Consider the following 16589-nt stretch of genomic DNA (forward strand, 5'->3'; position numbering starts at 1 on the left):
TGCATCCTTTGATTATACTGGTTTAGAAATTTAGTAAAAGACATCAATTAACCAAAGAGAGTTTAATTGTAATAACCTTTAAAAGTATTTAAGCTCTCACTTATCACTGCTATTTAAGACCAGATAATTGCAACACTAATGACATTCCCACCAACCTCAGCCAAACGTTGGGTTTAGTGCTAATTACCAAATATCAGTGTCTACATGCAGTCTCAAAGAGCTACTGGCATAGCTATAGGATCTTAGTTTTGCAGGATTGGGTCATAAAATGGTTAACCAATTCATTAACAAATAAATAGCTTAAAAAATGAACAGTGAAATCTATCAGTGGTTACATTTGTTGAGGTGGTCACTTAACTCTTAACTTAAATTACACTGAGACAAATGTCTTTCCTATCTCCTGCTCTTTTATATGAAGAAAGATACACTGACTCGAACCCTTCCACAACATCAAAGCCACTGACAGTTGAAGTGAATAACACTGATTATCCTATTACAGTGGCAGCTGTCAAGGGTTGGGATAGATTAGGCAGCAAGTGGACAGTCGGTTGAAGGTGTTGGAATCAGGAAAAATGAGCAGCGGGAGGATTTGAGCGACTTTGACAAGGGCCAGATTGTGATCTCTAGATGACTGGGTCAGAGCATCTCAGAAACACCAGGTGTTGTGGGGTGTTTCCAGTAAGCAGTGGTTACTACCGAGCAGATGTGTTTCTAAGAAAGACAACTGACTGGCTGGCCCACATGGTCGGACATTCAGAGATTACTGAAAGCATTAATGCTGGCTCTAAAAGTGAGAAAAGATGTGTTGTAAAAAGAAGTCAGATCCATGGAAGTCTCACTGTACAACTTCCAGGATTTAATAGTTCTAATGGTCTTACTTCTTGATACCTGATGACACCTTTAGCGGTCTTGGATCTACAAAGTCATGTTGTGAACAAATCAAACATTGATCAAATCCAGTCTCATTTTCAGCTCAGCTCTACAATAGAATAAACAAAAATCTTCTGATCTGAACATCATTTGCCACAGTGGACACTTTAAGATCCTAATCTCATGAGGAAAAGTTCTGCACATCTCTACTCTGTTCCTGTGCATAGACAGATAGAATATGTCCAGTAGAGTTGAGTCAACTGTCGACTTAAAAAGGACCACAAAAACGGTTTCATATAGTAGCCTAATAAAGGTCTCTAATAAAAAGAAAAGCATGTTCTTCTTTCAGCATTGTGTTGTAAGCAATGCTAAAGAATTTCCCATTGTCAGACAAGCAGACAGAATATTGCGTGACGTGTATCATTTAATAACATCACGGAGTCCTTATCATTAAGCACCACACATCCTCAGACCATCTCCAGGGAAGCTCCTCCGGGGAGACCTCAAACCTGCCTCCTGTTCCTCATGTTGCCAGGACGACAGACAGCGAGTTGCAGCACAGGACTCAGTTTCTCATAGCAACAGATTGGCTTCAGAATCCCGCTCCGACCAATCAGGAGCCAGGAGCTGGGAGAGAAATCCCTGTTGCTCCATTCTGATGTGTAGGAGAAGACGGGGGTGGAGTCGCACATTGCGTGGTACACAAAGCATCCTACAGCGCAGAGTGGACTGCTGGAGACGGCTCATAGCACGGGTCGTCTGTGGTCTGTAGTTGAAAACACACTAAAACTATTTTATCAGGAACAGGAGATGAAAGCTGTTTTCACTCTTCCATCAGGCAGAAGGTCTCAGACACGACCGCAGTGTAGAATCTAAGGAGTGGCATTTTCAATTTCACCATGAAGATTTCAATTTTATACTGTGTGCTTTTGTTTTGTTTCCAACTTTAATTTTCATGAGCTCACACTCTTTTAATGAAATCCACACAAACAGGCAAATGTTACTTTGAAATCATGCCAAAGATTGTCTGTGTCTAAGAATTCAGTGGCCCACTTTAGTACTGGTGTTTATTTTATTTTTACTGGAAAATAGTGTGTATTGCATGTTTTAAACCACTGGGTAATCAGATTCCTCTACATAACATATTCAAAGTGTTTTTTTCCATGGGATTGAATCTTGGATCTGAAAGTTTAATTTTCACCTCTTTGTCTCTTGCCTTTGCTATAAAATGATGGAAATCAGGAGCCCGATGCGAATTTGTATTGAATTTAATCAAATTTTTTTGTTCTGAAGCTTGTATTAAAATTTATTGCCAAAACTTAATGGCTGAAATGGGTTTAAATGGAGGAAAGTGAAAAATCGACCATACCAGGACCTTTAATTGTAATGATGCAGCATAACTCTTTGACTACATTTTCCTCAATGCATAAATTGCACCTTAATGTATACAAAACAGCATTCTGACATTGAAAAAGCAGGTAAATCAGGTCCCTGTCATCCTTGCAGAAAGGGTACAGAATGTACACCAACTCCACATACTTTGGTTAATCTTTTACTGTTTGATTTTTTTTTTCATAAAATGGCCCACATAAACTTCAGGTGTCGTGGTCTGTTTTTCATCATCTGGGTTATATATTTTTTGGTACTTAACTTTCTCTTTTCCGCACTGTCCATGCAATGTTGTTGCTCTGATCTGTATGTTTTTTAAATCAACGAAAGCAGGGTGTAAAGAGAAAATAAGTCTTCTCTACAGCCTGGGGTGTCCTTCCTGACTGTGTCCTTTCACCCAGTGGGGAAGAGCAGCTGACAGATCGTGTTTTCCACAAGTTCAAATAAGCCCACAGAGCATTCTGGATATTTAAATATTGGCATCAGCTTCTGTAATTAGAATATGATCACTAAACTATATAAAGTAAGCAGGAAAGCACAAAAACAGGAGGGTAATTCGGAAGCACAGAACCCAAGTGTTGCAACATTATCCTCGGCAGTGAACTGGAAATTCCATCTTGACATTGCATTTCATCAAAACAAAAACAATGAAAGGAAAGCAGTTCTCAAAAGCACAGCGAGAGAAGAGAATAATAGTTTTTTTTTAGGTTTAAATGTGGCATAAAGAATTTCAGCTAAGATCATTTTGTGTGTTTGCAAACTTTTGTGTGAGTTTGGGGACTGAAATTGAGATTTGTGCTTCTGGATGAATGTAAAACAGTTATTTATGGTTAAAAAATTGTAAATTTATGAGCACACAAGGCCTCATTTTACACCTCAGAGATATAGTCAAATTAATATATACAAACCAATGCAACTAATGTTATGTGAGCGTTGATTTTGGGTCGATATATGGTAAGCTAACACTTTTAGATGGGAGGCTTCACATGGAAGTAACACTTCAGTGTACATAACACTGCCTGCGCCTGACTGTCAGAGCTCAGGGGCTGTTCAGTGAAATACAGCCCTGGTGATATATTTAACCTTGTAGGGCAGCTTCCCCTCCTCCATACTGACTCTTCTTCTGGAGTTCCTGAGTTGGGGGAGCTGACCGGACAGGGGAGGTGTGCATGTGGAGGCCCAGATAGGGCGAGCGCAACCTTTCCTCCAGATTCCCTAACTAAGTTGAAGTGGACTGGCCCACTTATATCACAAACAGGCTGCTGTACTTAGGCCCGGCTGCATGTCATGCGTGCATGCTAACTGGGTTTCCATGTAGCTCCTCCCTCTTCCCCTCTCTTCTCACAAACAGCTGGCACTGAACTGCATTGCCACAGCTCCAAGTCCTCAGTGCTCCCTGAGGTCATGCTTACGTGAGTCATAGCGAGGCACGGCCTTCCTCAGTGGCGAGGTGCTGCCAGGGCTGGGCCGACACACCTGCCACACTCCCCCACTGCACTGCAGGCAAAGCTGCAAACAAACACCAATATAATAGTGAGACAAGGTACTTCATACATAAGACTGTTCAGGTTGTTCATACATAAGACTAGAAAAGAAACATGAAACAAAGTGTGGCTACTCATGAAAATGACATTATTTTCAAGTATCTTTGTTATATTGAATAAAACATGCATTAGAAATGTGCTCCTTTTCCATATCATGGCTTCCAGAGGTGTGCTAGAACTTCTGACACACTTTTCTTTCCTTTGTCCGACTACAGTTGGTGATCTAACAGCATATGTAGGTCAAGACCAATCTGAATTCTCTGACATGTGCTTGTGGGAATGAGCTCATGAAAATGGCCAGAAAAAAAAGGCCACAGGAATAAAAAAAAGAAACCCAAAGTACTGCAACAGTTGCAGAAAGCCCATAAAATATATTTAGGGCCATGAGGAACATTACCATGCAGTGTATTTGAAAACTTATGGAAGTTATTTTGTTTTTAATGCTCAAATTGTCTACAAATTTCACAGAAATCAAAACCTTACACTACAAAAAAAGGTGTCCACATCATGATAGAGAGTGTGCACACATCGGTGACACAGATATTATTATTATTATTTCATTGCATTTAGTTTAGGAACAAACACTCTTTAGGAATTATATTGATGGATTGTAATGTTTGGTAACACATTTAAAGACTTCAATGATAGCACTCATTAAAAAAGCATTTTAGTGACCTGGTAGCTGGGTGATTTTGTGTCTGTATATTAAAATGTGAACGTGGCAACAGTTTAGCACATATTTATCAGCTTTTTTCTCTGAGAAAACTGCACAAACAGCTCCTAGAAAACCAAGACAGAAACCCGCGCTTCGTCTGGCAGCGGTGTTGCATTCACGTGTTGTGGGAAAAGTGGGACAAATTACTCGAAAACGTAGTTTTAAAAAGTCAAGATTTCAGTAAGGACTAAAGTGAAGTCAAATGCCAGTGTTTAATAGTCTTAATGTGATCAAGTTTTTTTAAACGCATGCAAACTTCAAATTCTAATTCAAATCTCTTGTGAACTCACACAAAACCTGGCAAAACTATTATCGGAACTTTGCATTCTGACATACTTACCTTACTAACACTAGTAAACAAGCCCTAAAAACCCTTGGTATGTATGTATGGTAGTAATCAATACTTTAAATTGCCTATAAAACATTAAATATTTTCTCCTGTCAGAATTCAGATTTAACATTTTACTTTTTAATTTTTATTTTTTAAACTGCTTTTGGTAATTGCCAGTTCTGCCAGTTTTGAAAATAAATAATAAATTAATATTCATCATTTTACCTTAAAACTACTTCTTTTCATTTTCTTGGACCAGCAAAAACCATTATAGTGCTATTTAAAGATTAGCAAAACCACTATCAACCAAGAAAAGACTTAATGTGCTTTATTTTGTAATCCATTTGTTGGATATTTGGACCATTAAATGTTTTGATAGAATAGAAATGGGGTAAACTTGGCTAGTGTGTTTTATTATTTGTCTTAAAAGCCATTTAGCTGACTTTATGTTAAGCTAATGCTGTTCTGCTACATTAGCTTCCTGTGGCACTAGCTAGCTTTAATTTTAGCTATTGTCAGCTAAACACACCCTTTGACATTATTTTAGTGTCATGAATTTAAACATCAATGATAATAAAGTATATTACACTAATCAAATTGTTTTAAAAAAAACTATTTCTGTATGTGTTATCTAACATTTATGTTGTAGAAAAGGTCAGAGCAACATCAAAATTTTAGAATATAGATAAACTTATACATAGGCAACAATTTTGTGTTGCTCAAAAGTGATTTGTGAAGAATTCAAGATTTTACATTTACACTAATAACTACTTGTATACGATTTGATTGACAATTTTCACAAGTTTCATTCATGAGTACAAGAATTTTTAAAAAAAAGGCCATGCCTCCACTTCTGTGATTTCTCTTCAAGAAACACATTATATAAGTGTAACATATATTAATGACCCAGATTTAAGATGCTGTGTTGCTTACATTGTGTTAAAGCGATAAAAGGGTGTCACATAAAATGCTCCGTGTGTCATCAGGTGGATGTGCGGCAGGATTTTCCCCGCAGTCCCTGAACGCCGCATAGACTGGATCGACCTTTCGCCCAGTTTAGCGGATGGCAGTTCATCGGGTTTACTCTGACACGGCTGACTCCCGCGGCCCCGCCCACCAACGGCCACGCACCCCGTTTCCTCCAACCGTGCAGCGAGCACGCACTGTTCACGCGTCTCCTGCTCTCCCATTGGCCGAGGCTCCGCACACACTCGATTGCGATTGGCCGAGTGTTGCCACCCGCCAGTGCGTGTTGTGAGTTTTGTTTTCCTTTTTTTTTGCCCTCCTCCTCCCCATGTTTTACACACACAGCTGAGAGAAAAGGGAGCCAGTCAGAGCAAAAGACGACCTCAACCGTACCCCAGAGCAGCCAGCAGCACTGGCAACCGCCGTCTCTTTGTTCTACACTGGCTTTGACAACAAAATCGTGATATTTCAACATTATATTCCTCAATGCCATCGCGAAAATCCACAGAGATGGACTCACACGGGGTAAGAGAAATTTGTTTTTTTGTTACTTGAGCTTAGCGCGACATTTGTTTTGTGTTTTCCGTTTAGCCCCGCAACATTCACTTGTTTACAGACTGATTTGACATTTCAGCCCGAAAAAAACGCTAAAATCAGTATTTAAAATAAAGTTTATTTACTTTAGAATTATTATTTTGTGTTATGTTAACATATTAGTCAAATCAACAAAATTAATTGTTGTCTAATTAAACCACATGTAGCAATTTTGCTTTTTATTCAAGCATAAGAGGTAATGACTTGTGAATCTACGATACTCTGTAATAAAAAATGCCATATAAACATGCATGGAAGCCTGTCAGTGTCGAAAATTTGTTTAATTACGTTGCTTTTCTGTGGAGAATCTGTGATGTGTTTTGTTTGCTGTGAAAATGTACAACAAAGTTGTACCAAGTCTACTTCCTGATGTTAAAAAAAACGCTTTATGGGGATTTCACATGTCTCCTCTGGGCCGCACGTCACTGTTTGGTCTATATTTGGGAGGGGGAGGTGTCCTGGCTCTTGGCCAGTGGCAGTGCATGCTGGGCTGGGGTGTAGTCACCAACACCCCCTTGCTCTTATTGGCAGCATCATGCAGTTTGGCCCGGGAACTTCAGATACAGGAACAGTGACTGAGCAGATGATAACTGGAAAAAGATTTCTTTATGAGAAGTGAAAACATGGCTTTGTCAGCCTTATCAGAGTGAGAGCTGAATCATGACTGCGTATAAAGGAGCTGAAAATAGCAGCAAGAACCCAGTGGTGTGTCAGCTCACCTGAAATGTCCTGTTTTTTCTGTTCCTCTTAGACTGAATACATGGATCATTGTGGGTCTTCTGTGAAGAGGAGGAGGCATGACAGCGAACAGTCTGTCTCCAGTGGAAGCAGCGGTTGTTCCTCTGGCCTCGAGTACACCGACCTGGAGGCAGCTGAGGCTCTGGTGTGTATGAGCTCTTGGGGCCAGGCTCTCTTCCTGAGCAGCAACAAGCTGAACCCCTGCAAACCCAGACCCCTTACCCCGGCTTCGGACTCCTGCGATTCCCTCCTGCCACCAGAACTCCCAGAGCCCCCGAAGGACTTTGTGTCCCTCTCCTCTTTGGTAAGACACATGTCATGCAAAAAGTTGTAAACCCACAGAGATAACTTAGTGTAATTAGTAAACATATTCCTGGGAGTTTGCATTGATTCTGTTGGCCTTTTGATGTGGACGTGTCGAGATAACTGTACGACTGTGTTTTATGACATGAGACGTGCTGCAGCAGGAATAGCCTTGATACGTTAATGTGGTTGACCTTCACGCAGAGTTCCCTTCTGCAGATGCGGGGTTATAAAAATCTCACTTTATAGCTCAGAGTGTTTGTAATGCTTGTCTACCTGCTTGCTACCAGGATACTTATGTCTGCAAACAGAAGTCCTTTTAAAAGTACAGTCATAATGGCAGCGGTGGAGATGCATTTTAATTCTTCAACCGTCTCTTTGCAGTGTATGACCCCACCCCACAGTCCCAGCTTTGTTGAGACGTCATCGAGCACTACACTCCAGTCGAGCTCCAGCCTTGCTGTGTCCGCACAACGCTGTGGGTCCGGCCTCCATCAACCTGTCCTGACCCCCATTGCTGAAAAGACCCCCGCCCTCCCCTCTCCGCCACAGCCCTGCAGAGCCATGGCGACCAGCGTCATCCGCCACACCGCAGACAGAACGCTCTGCCAGCACCACATTCCAGTGGCCCCCAATCCAGAGAAAACTAGAGACACAGTATCAGCTACAATGGTCTGCCAGCAGCAACTACAGCAGCAGCAGCAATGTATAACAAACGCTGAGCAGATAACCACGCCTCCATCTCCTCCAGCTTCACTCATACCCTCAAAAACAGAGCAGCCAATCAGTCCCTCAAAGCCCTGTTTGGACAGTGTTTCCACTCGCACTCCTGTTAGCACCCAACCACAGAAAAGCATACCCACTCCCCCTATTCCCACAACCCTGTCCCCTCCTCCAGTCACTAGCCCTCAAATCATCTGCCAGATGTTCCCCGTCAGCAGCCAATCGGGTATAATCTCGGCCTTCATCCCCAGCGCCGTTCAGACAGCTAATACTGGAATTCGGACTGCCACCACACCCATCCTCCCCCAGCCAGCCTCGGCTAACACTGCCCCCGTCCAGCAGTCCCTAATTGTGGGCTCAGCGGTACCCCAGGGCACCGTGATGCTGGTTCTCCCTCAGTCCTCAGTTTCTCAGGCCCCTCACTGCCCTCAGACTGTCATGACCCTGGGCAACACCAAGCTGCTACCTCTGGCCCCGGCCCCTGTGTATGTGCCAGCAGGGCCCAGAGGCACCACAAAGATGGACTTTTCCCGCAGGAGAAACTACGTCTGCAACTTCCCAGGCTGCAGGAAGACATACTTCAAGAGCTCCCACCTCAAGGCTCATCTCCGAACACACACAGGTGAGGGCTTACTGCATGTGTTTGTGCTGATACTCACGAGGATGTGGAATAAGTGTGACCAGCACAGATGAGTGTAGCATCCTGTTTGTAAAACATTCTTTCCTGGATCTTGTTATTTCTGATGGGAAAGACAGTGAGCTCATTGTTTTTTTGTCAGCCGAGTGCAGTGACGTGTAAAGTTTTCATGACTGCAACGTGACTCACTTGTTTTCTGCTTTTGTCCGTCGGTTTCCCTCCCCCAGGTGAGAAGCCCTTCAACTGCAGCTGGGATGGGTGTGATAAGAGGTTTGCCCGTTCTGACGAACTCTCCCGTCACCGGCGCACGCACACCGGCGAAAAGAAATTTGTGTGTCCCGTGTGCGACCGGCGGTTCATGCGTAGCGATCACCTAACCAAACACGCCCGCCGTCACATGACCACAAAGAAAATTCCCTCCTGGCAGGCTGATGTTCGGAGTCTGAACAAAATGGCCGCGAGCAAAACACCTTCCTCGAAACCTGGCGTTGCCACACTAAGCATGCTGGTACCTGCTGGCTCAAAGTAGATAATGAACAACCGCCATCCAGCCTACCTACTCCCAAACTACCAGAGGGACACTGGGAGCAGCCAGGCACACAAGGCTGCTGCCCTTTTACTCATGGGACTGATAATAAACACATGCACTGGACTCTTTTCCTGCTCTACTGCTCGTTTGTACATGTCTTTTCTCTGAAAGATTCTTTGTTTACTTTGACATAATTGATATGTATGCACTCTTGCCAAAGCCTTTTTATGAAGTTTGTCTTATACATTTCACCTTCTCCACCTCTGCAACACTTTTCCTCTGTTTGTATGGATACTGATATATATGTCGATGTGAATGTATTGTTTGTTGTACTATGACATGCATTTATTTGTCTTATTTGGGGGAAAAAGTTGACATAAAAAAATCTGTAAATATGAATATTAATCATCAGTACTATGATTATACCTTCATTATATCGCCCTGTCTAACTTTTCGTATTATTTAATACATGTTTGTAATAAAAAAAAGGTTCAATGAGTATGTCTTTGTGCATTTTGTGAGCTTTACAACTTTTAATCCAAGGGAGGTGACGTGTGGGATTAAGATACAGTCAGCAATCTTTCGGTCGTGCTCATGCAGAAATGCAGTGAGTGGTATCTGCCCACATCCTGAGTGCGTCACACTGACTCCCCTCCCACCACCACCACCACCACCGCCCCCCTCCTCCCCGGTCAGCTGAAACTCACTCCTCTTCTTCCAAATGTGCTGACTTGCCTGTGGGTGTCTTCCTGCTGGCTGAATGCATTTTTTGGTGTTATAAAACCTCTTTTGGCAAGACCGTGTGGGGACATTATGTCCTGTTCATCAGCTCTGAGCCAGAATGGTTGATGAGTCAGAAGAGACAGACAAGTAGTTCTCCCTGAATTGGAGTTCATTAACAGAACATTTCAGCTCAGTCAGATCTGTCACATGGGAACACGGAGGCAGCGGAGCTGTGATCGTTGCATAATAAACTGAGTTTTACTCATTCAAAAAACTCTTATCAATCCAGTTTATTTTTTTAACAAAGGTTCCACGTTCTTGCAAAGTTGTGGTTTTGATCGGAACAAAATTACTTCAGTTCATTTCAGCATTCAGGATTCAACTGGACACATGGGAAGATGCAAGTTTTTTGTATATTAAAAAAAACAGGAAAATAAATTTAGTGAAGAGCAACTGGAGAAAGATGTTTCAAGCCTCCCACTCTCACACGCATTCATAAGCACTGGTCCCATACCTAGTAACAGCACACTGCTTCCAATCAGACAGAGAGAAATATGAACTGTTGGGGGTGCGACCAATCACCTCTCTTCCCTCTACACCCGCCCATTTGCCTTACTGACCGACATACTCACTGGACATGTGCCACCTGAACTGAGGTCTGCAGGGACACCTGCTGGTGTGAAAATGGCATTTCACCATTTACAGAGATTGTAAAAATGTCCTAATATCAAAAATATGTGGGAAAAAATGCTTTTTACAATGACTACTCATATCCTTATCATGTACAGGGGCGGATCCAGATTAATTTTAGTGGGGGGCACAGGGGGGCACAACAGATATTTTGGGGGGGCCACCGAAAAGTTGTACGAAAAAATGAAAGCTGCTACCGACCTCTTGCTTTTAAAAAGTATTTTTCATGGGTTTCTTTTTTGGCTCTTTAACCCAGTATGAAAGCTGTATATGACCTTTTCATTTTGGACTGTTAACATTCAAATTACGATGGACTTGTTTCCAAGTTTATGTGAATTACAGCATCATTAGCTGAAGCATCTGGCTGTTATGTAAAACTACTCAGCTCAAAGACAGTGTCCTAAAAGTGAACATAAGTTCATTAAAACCGGCACTGATCAGTAAATTATCATTTATTACCGACCAGCTGTCAGAGGTCTTCAGTGTCCGTTGGTCCAATCAGCCGAAGGACTGAATTACTGAACTGAAAACTGATTAAAACAAGACAACGGACAGTAAAACGGTCTGTGGAAAATGTGCTGCTGCTCCACCGATAAATACCAACAAACTAAAACAAACTTGGTGGAAGTGGTGCTTTTAGTGATTTTTTTAAATAAATAGCAAATATGAGGCTTTTATTTTCTGGAACTAAAAGGAAGTGTTGTTTATCCATAGTTTTGCTAATTTAACTTACCTTTAGCTGCACTTTTTACTCATTTTTTAAATATTAAAATAGCTGCACTTTGTATATTTGGTCGTTTCTTATGTTGCTGCTGTTTCATTGCAATTATATTTTAATAATATCACTTTAAATACTGATCACTGAAAAGAAAAAACTGGCTCTGAAATACTCAATGAACTGATATGTCATCTAGTGTTAAACTGAATAAGAATTCTTTTTTATTTATTTATATTTTTTATTGGTCATCATAAAGCATTACACATCACATTTTATATCACACAAATGCATGCTTAATTTAAACATTTCTTATTGTTTGACCAATAATCAGAAAAAACTCTTTTTTTTAATAATACAAATAACACAACACTGAACAGAAACAAAATTTGTAGCATGGAACATGAGAATATTGGTATACTAGAATTACACAAAATCCAATCTATATATTCTTACAAAATTCAACCACCCTGTCCATATTTTTCAAATTTATCAGTTTCTAATCATGACATATATGTCAATTTCTCCATTACATATATATCATGCATTACATCAAGCCAAGTTTCTCTGTTTGGTGCCTCGTTCTTTAACCATTTCCTTGTGATTCCCTTTTTTCCAGCCAATAACACGATTCTTAACATTTTGATATTCAGATTTTGATTGTTGCACTCAATTCTACCAAAAAATAGTGTCTCAAATTTCAAAGGAATATTTGCCTGTAGTACTTTGTCAATACAACTTTTGAGCTCTCTCCAATCACTCTTTATTGAAGGACAGCTCCAAAAAATGTGGACATCATTTGCAACTGTTTCACCACACTGTCGCCAACAACTTGTATCCCTATATTTTGTTTGGGATGGGGTTCTAAAAAATCTTACTACATTTTTCCACCCATGCTCTCTCCATATCAAAGAGCATGTTGTTCTCCATATTTGTTGATTTATATTGTCCCATTGCTCATCTGTAATTTGAAAATTTGCCTCAACTTCCCACTTCTTTTTAATATAATCAGTGTCATTTCTTTTCAAGTTTTCCAATCCGATATATATTTTGGATATTATTTTTTTATTTAATTTGGATTGATAAGCCAAGATAAACATTTTGACTATTAATTGATTTATCTCAAAATTTTCTTTTTTATATCATTCTCTAAATAATGCCTCAGTTGCAAAAATCTGTATAAATCCTGACTCACCAAACCCCAATGATCTTTGACTTCTTGGAAGCTTTTACAATCATTATTTTTAACCAACTCCCAAAACATATGTGGGCCATGCTTCCAACTTTTAAGTCTCCCACCTGTTTTGTTAGGAATAAAATCCGTATCAAATCCTAACCATCTTATGAGTTTACATTGACGTGTTAAATTATATTCTGACATAATCTGAAACCACACTTTCAATGAAGCATCAAGCCATTGAATAATTTCCTTATCATACAATTTTCTTAGTTTTTCATCCCCAATAACTGCCTGAATCGGAACACCTTGAATCATATTAACTTCAATTTCTTTCCACTTTGCAAAATATCCAGGATCACACAAATTTAACAAAACTTTGATTTGTGCCGCTTGATAATAGCTTTTTAAGCATGGAAGTGCCAAGCCGTCCTTTTCTTTTGGTAATTGCAAAGTTCTGTATTTTATCCTAGGTCTTCTTCCTTGCCAGATATATCTTGAAATTAATTTGTCCCATTCTGTGAATTCTTTGTTTAGTATCTCTACTGATAGATTATGAAATAGATACAAAATACGAGGAAGAACATCGATTTTTATTACCTCCACCCGAGAAGCAATTGTCATGAATGGAATTAAATTCCACCTATTAATGTCCTCTTTAATCTTTGTTATGAGGGGGATAAAATTTGCTACTTTCAATTGGCTCAAATCTTCAAATAATTAATAACGATAAACGATAAAATAAATAATTTCTTGATATTTTCAGACGGAACATAGCTAAATATCAAAACTTGAGTTTTCTGTACATTTATTTTATATCTGGATAGATCACCAAACTCTCCAAACAAGGTCATAAGTTCAGGTAAAGAAGAATTGGGGCTAGATAAATATATCAAAACATCATCTGCAAACAGTGCCAGCTTCTGCATACCCCCCCCCCCTAAATTCATTTACCTAAGAAAACCATCCTTTAATGTCTTACCTTAAAATGACCAACATTTTTAAAAAATATAGCTGTAAAGTAAAAGTTTCACACTAAAGATGAATCACTGATGAACATTTAATGGCATTAACTCAAGTATTATGATGATATTGCCAAGTTTATTTCTTTTGCAGTTATTTCTGAAATTAATGGCACATTCTGCTCTTTTGTTACTTTTGGTAAATTCAACTTAGTTAAAAAATAAATCAATTTCAGCGCTATCTTTACTGGTTGGTTGATCATATAATTTTGTATAATAGGTTTCAAAACATTTTTGAATTTCCTCAGTTTTATATCTGACCGTTTTATTATGAGGATCTCTTATCCCAAATATACAATTTTTTGCCTGTTGTTTTTTTAGTTTGTATGCTAACAACTTCGCTGATTTATTGCCTATTATGTAGTATTTTTGCTTGGTAAATATCATTTTTTTCTGTATTTCAGTCCGAGGGGAATATTACTACAGTACTGATGTAACCTTACTTAAACACTGTAATAAAACTCCTCCCCTCTATTTCTTTCGCATCAAACAGTTATGTCCGGTTTTCGCCTGAAAGTTTGCAATCGTTGTGAGATTAATAAAGTCTATCTTATCTTATCTTATCTTACCCTGGTCTTGTGTCTGCTGAATGTCCTCCTCTCTGAGGTCGGCCTTGGCGCCACGATAAACGCTTAATCTTCTCCGCCGTATACTCCGCTGGCTTGACCATCGTCACCTGGAAACCTCTTGCGACCATATCCTGCGTAGCTTCCTCCGCTGTGCTGTAAACCACCGTCTCACCTTCGTAGAACACCTGGAGCTTTGCAGGGAAGGGCATCTGAAACCGTATTTTCTTATCTTTAAGCACTTTCTTCGCCTCTCCATATTCTTTCCGTTGTCTCAGAATCTCGGGTGCATAATCATGATCTATGATTATCTTTCGCCCCTCAAACTCGAATCCTTTTTTCTGCCACGTGGTTTTTATGATCGCTTCTTTCATTCTGTAGCTTTGAAACTTTACTGCTATGGATCTTGGGGGAGCATCATTAGGAGGAATCGCTGCTAGGGCTCGATGGGCTCTTTCAATGTTTAGTTCAAGTGTTGTGGGTAGCTGGAGCTTCTCTTTCAGGAGGGATTCAATAAAAGTTATCATCGAAGGAGCTCCATTCTCAGCTTGTTCTTTCACTCCATGGATTCTGATATTGTCTCTTCTTGCCCTGCTCTCCTGGTCAATCAATTTGTCCGCAAAATGTTTTTGTAACTCAAAAAGCTCCAGAGTAGCACCCTCAATGACTTGCAGGCGATCCTCGGACTCCATTATGCGGCGTTCGGCCTCCTCCACTCGGTTATTGGTCTTTTTAATTTCATCCTTTATCTCCTTAAATGATTCCAGGTTCTCACAGCGGAAATCTCTTATTTCGCGTCGTATAGTATCCAAGTCAGACATTTCCCCGAGTGGTACTTGCTTCTCTCCTGTTAGCTCGTTAGCTTTGTCTTCGACTAACGATAGCTTAGTCGCTAGCTCCGCTTGTTTTTCCCAATTCTTCACCAGTCACATTCACATTAAATTCCAACTTCTTCATTTTCCCTCTTGGCATCATCAAAACCCCCCTTTATGTTATAGCGTTTGGCAAAATATTATCCAAAATATAGCCCTTCGGGGGGTTTATCTAGACATTAAGTCGAGAGTTGTCTCGCTACACGGTTGCCATGTTGGTAACCCGGAAGCCTCCGAATAAGAATTCTTAATAATATAAAATGTAACTGACTCAGCTGTATTAATTAAATTGAGATATTTTAAATTGAAAGAAAAACAACATTGACTCAAAGATTTCAGTCAATTAAATCTTAAATTCATTTACCTAAGAAAACCATCCTTTAATGTCTTACCTTAAAATGACCAACATTTTTAAAAAATATAGCTGTAAAGTAAAAGTTTCACACTAAAGATGAATCACTGATGAACATTTAATGGCATTAACTCAAGTATTATGATGAAACAGAAATCCATTTTTAATATATCTATCAAATATGTTTATGTCTATAAAATATACTGGACATCAATAAAAATGTCAGCATAGTGAAATATATGAAGTCCACCTGCATTTATACATCATACTGATGTTTAAATAACGGGAACTGCAGCCCACGTTCAGTCTAGTTAGCTGAATTACGGATAAACAACGTTTCCAGGGTTCTCTTACTAAACAAAAGCAGTGATTTGTTTCCGGAAAAATTACATGATTTCAAAAATGTGACTTTGAAAATGCAAATCAAACTGTAATAAGCGTTAGCTCGCTGCTCCACATGCTCTGAATATTTTTGTTCTCGTCTTTGTCAAGCCCAAACGAAAGATTAATCCATTTTCTGGCTACACTGCGGACAAGAGCATCCATGGAGTGACCAGAAGTTAGCCGACCTAGCGGAAGTGCTAGTAAGGTCTGCTCTGCCATGGATTATTACTGTCACACATGTAGCTTTGAAAATAAATCCTGTCCAAGACACAGAGCTGTAGCTCCGTTTCAGTGTGAGGTCTAATTTTTCTCTGTGTGACTGTGTCTGACTTCCTCTAATAAAATCCTCGTGTCCACTGGGAGCTCCAGCCATAGATATGTATCTGCTTCTGATTCATATCTATACTCACTGGTCTGGTTCCATGCAGTCTCCATGATGATGTTTCATGAGTACATGAGAACGCAAGTACGGACAGTTATGTACTGAGAAACGGCCACAGTCTTCTTACCGCAAAGGTACAAAGCTGCTTGTCTTCTCCTCCGGCATCAGGAAATGTCTTCAAAGTTTCTTCAAATCCAAAGAGAATACAATCAAAAGATCAAACTAACGTCATTGGTGCATTCAGATGCAGTCGGACAACGAAGTTGCATTCAGGAATGTCGGAAATCGTTGTATTAATAATGTAAATTTAAAACGAAAATGGGGGGGGGCACACGGGGTGGCCAATCAGATCACATGGGGTCCACTG

The 16589-nt window shown here is 40.0% G+C and overlaps 1 protein-coding gene across 1 annotated transcript; it reads left to right on the forward strand.

Annotated features, from left to right (window-relative positions):
- The first annotated feature begins 6140 nt into the window (after positions 1–6140).
- LOC110971026 (Krueppel-like factor 11) lies at positions 6141–9838 on the forward strand. Its single transcript, XM_022221354.2, has 4 exons — positions 6141–6340; positions 7161–7451; positions 7835–8795; positions 9038–9838. Exons 1-4 carry the CDS (start codon positions 6302–6304, stop codon positions 9337–9339), a joined length of 1593 nt encoding a protein of 530 aa, XP_022077046.1. The 5' UTR covers positions 6141–6301; the 3' UTR covers positions 9340–9838.
- Positions 9839–16589: the final 6751 nt, after the last annotated feature.

The sequence above is a fragment of the Acanthochromis polyacanthus genome, chromosome 1 (genome assembly GCF_021347895.1).
Source record: "Acanthochromis polyacanthus isolate Apoly-LR-REF ecotype Palm Island chromosome 1, KAUST_Apoly_ChrSc, whole genome shotgun sequence".
In the NCBI taxonomy this organism is placed as follows: Eukaryota; Metazoa; Chordata; class Actinopteri; family Pomacentridae; genus Acanthochromis; species Acanthochromis polyacanthus.

What these genes read in the sequence shown, in the direction of transcription:
- LOC110971026 (XM_022221354.2), top strand. Translation starts at nt 6,302, where the DNA reads ATGCCATCGCGAAAATCCACAGAGATGGACTCACACGGG. An exon ending in CAGAGATGGACTCACACGGG is followed by an intron (nt 6,341 to 7,160) that starts GTAAGAGAAATT and finishes TGTTCCTCTTAG; the next exon opens with ACTGAATACATGGATCATTG. An exon ending in TTGTGTCCCTCTCCTCTTTG is followed by an intron (nt 7,452 to 7,834) that starts GTAAGACACATG and finishes GTCTCTTTGCAG; the next exon opens with TGTATGACCCCACCCCACAG.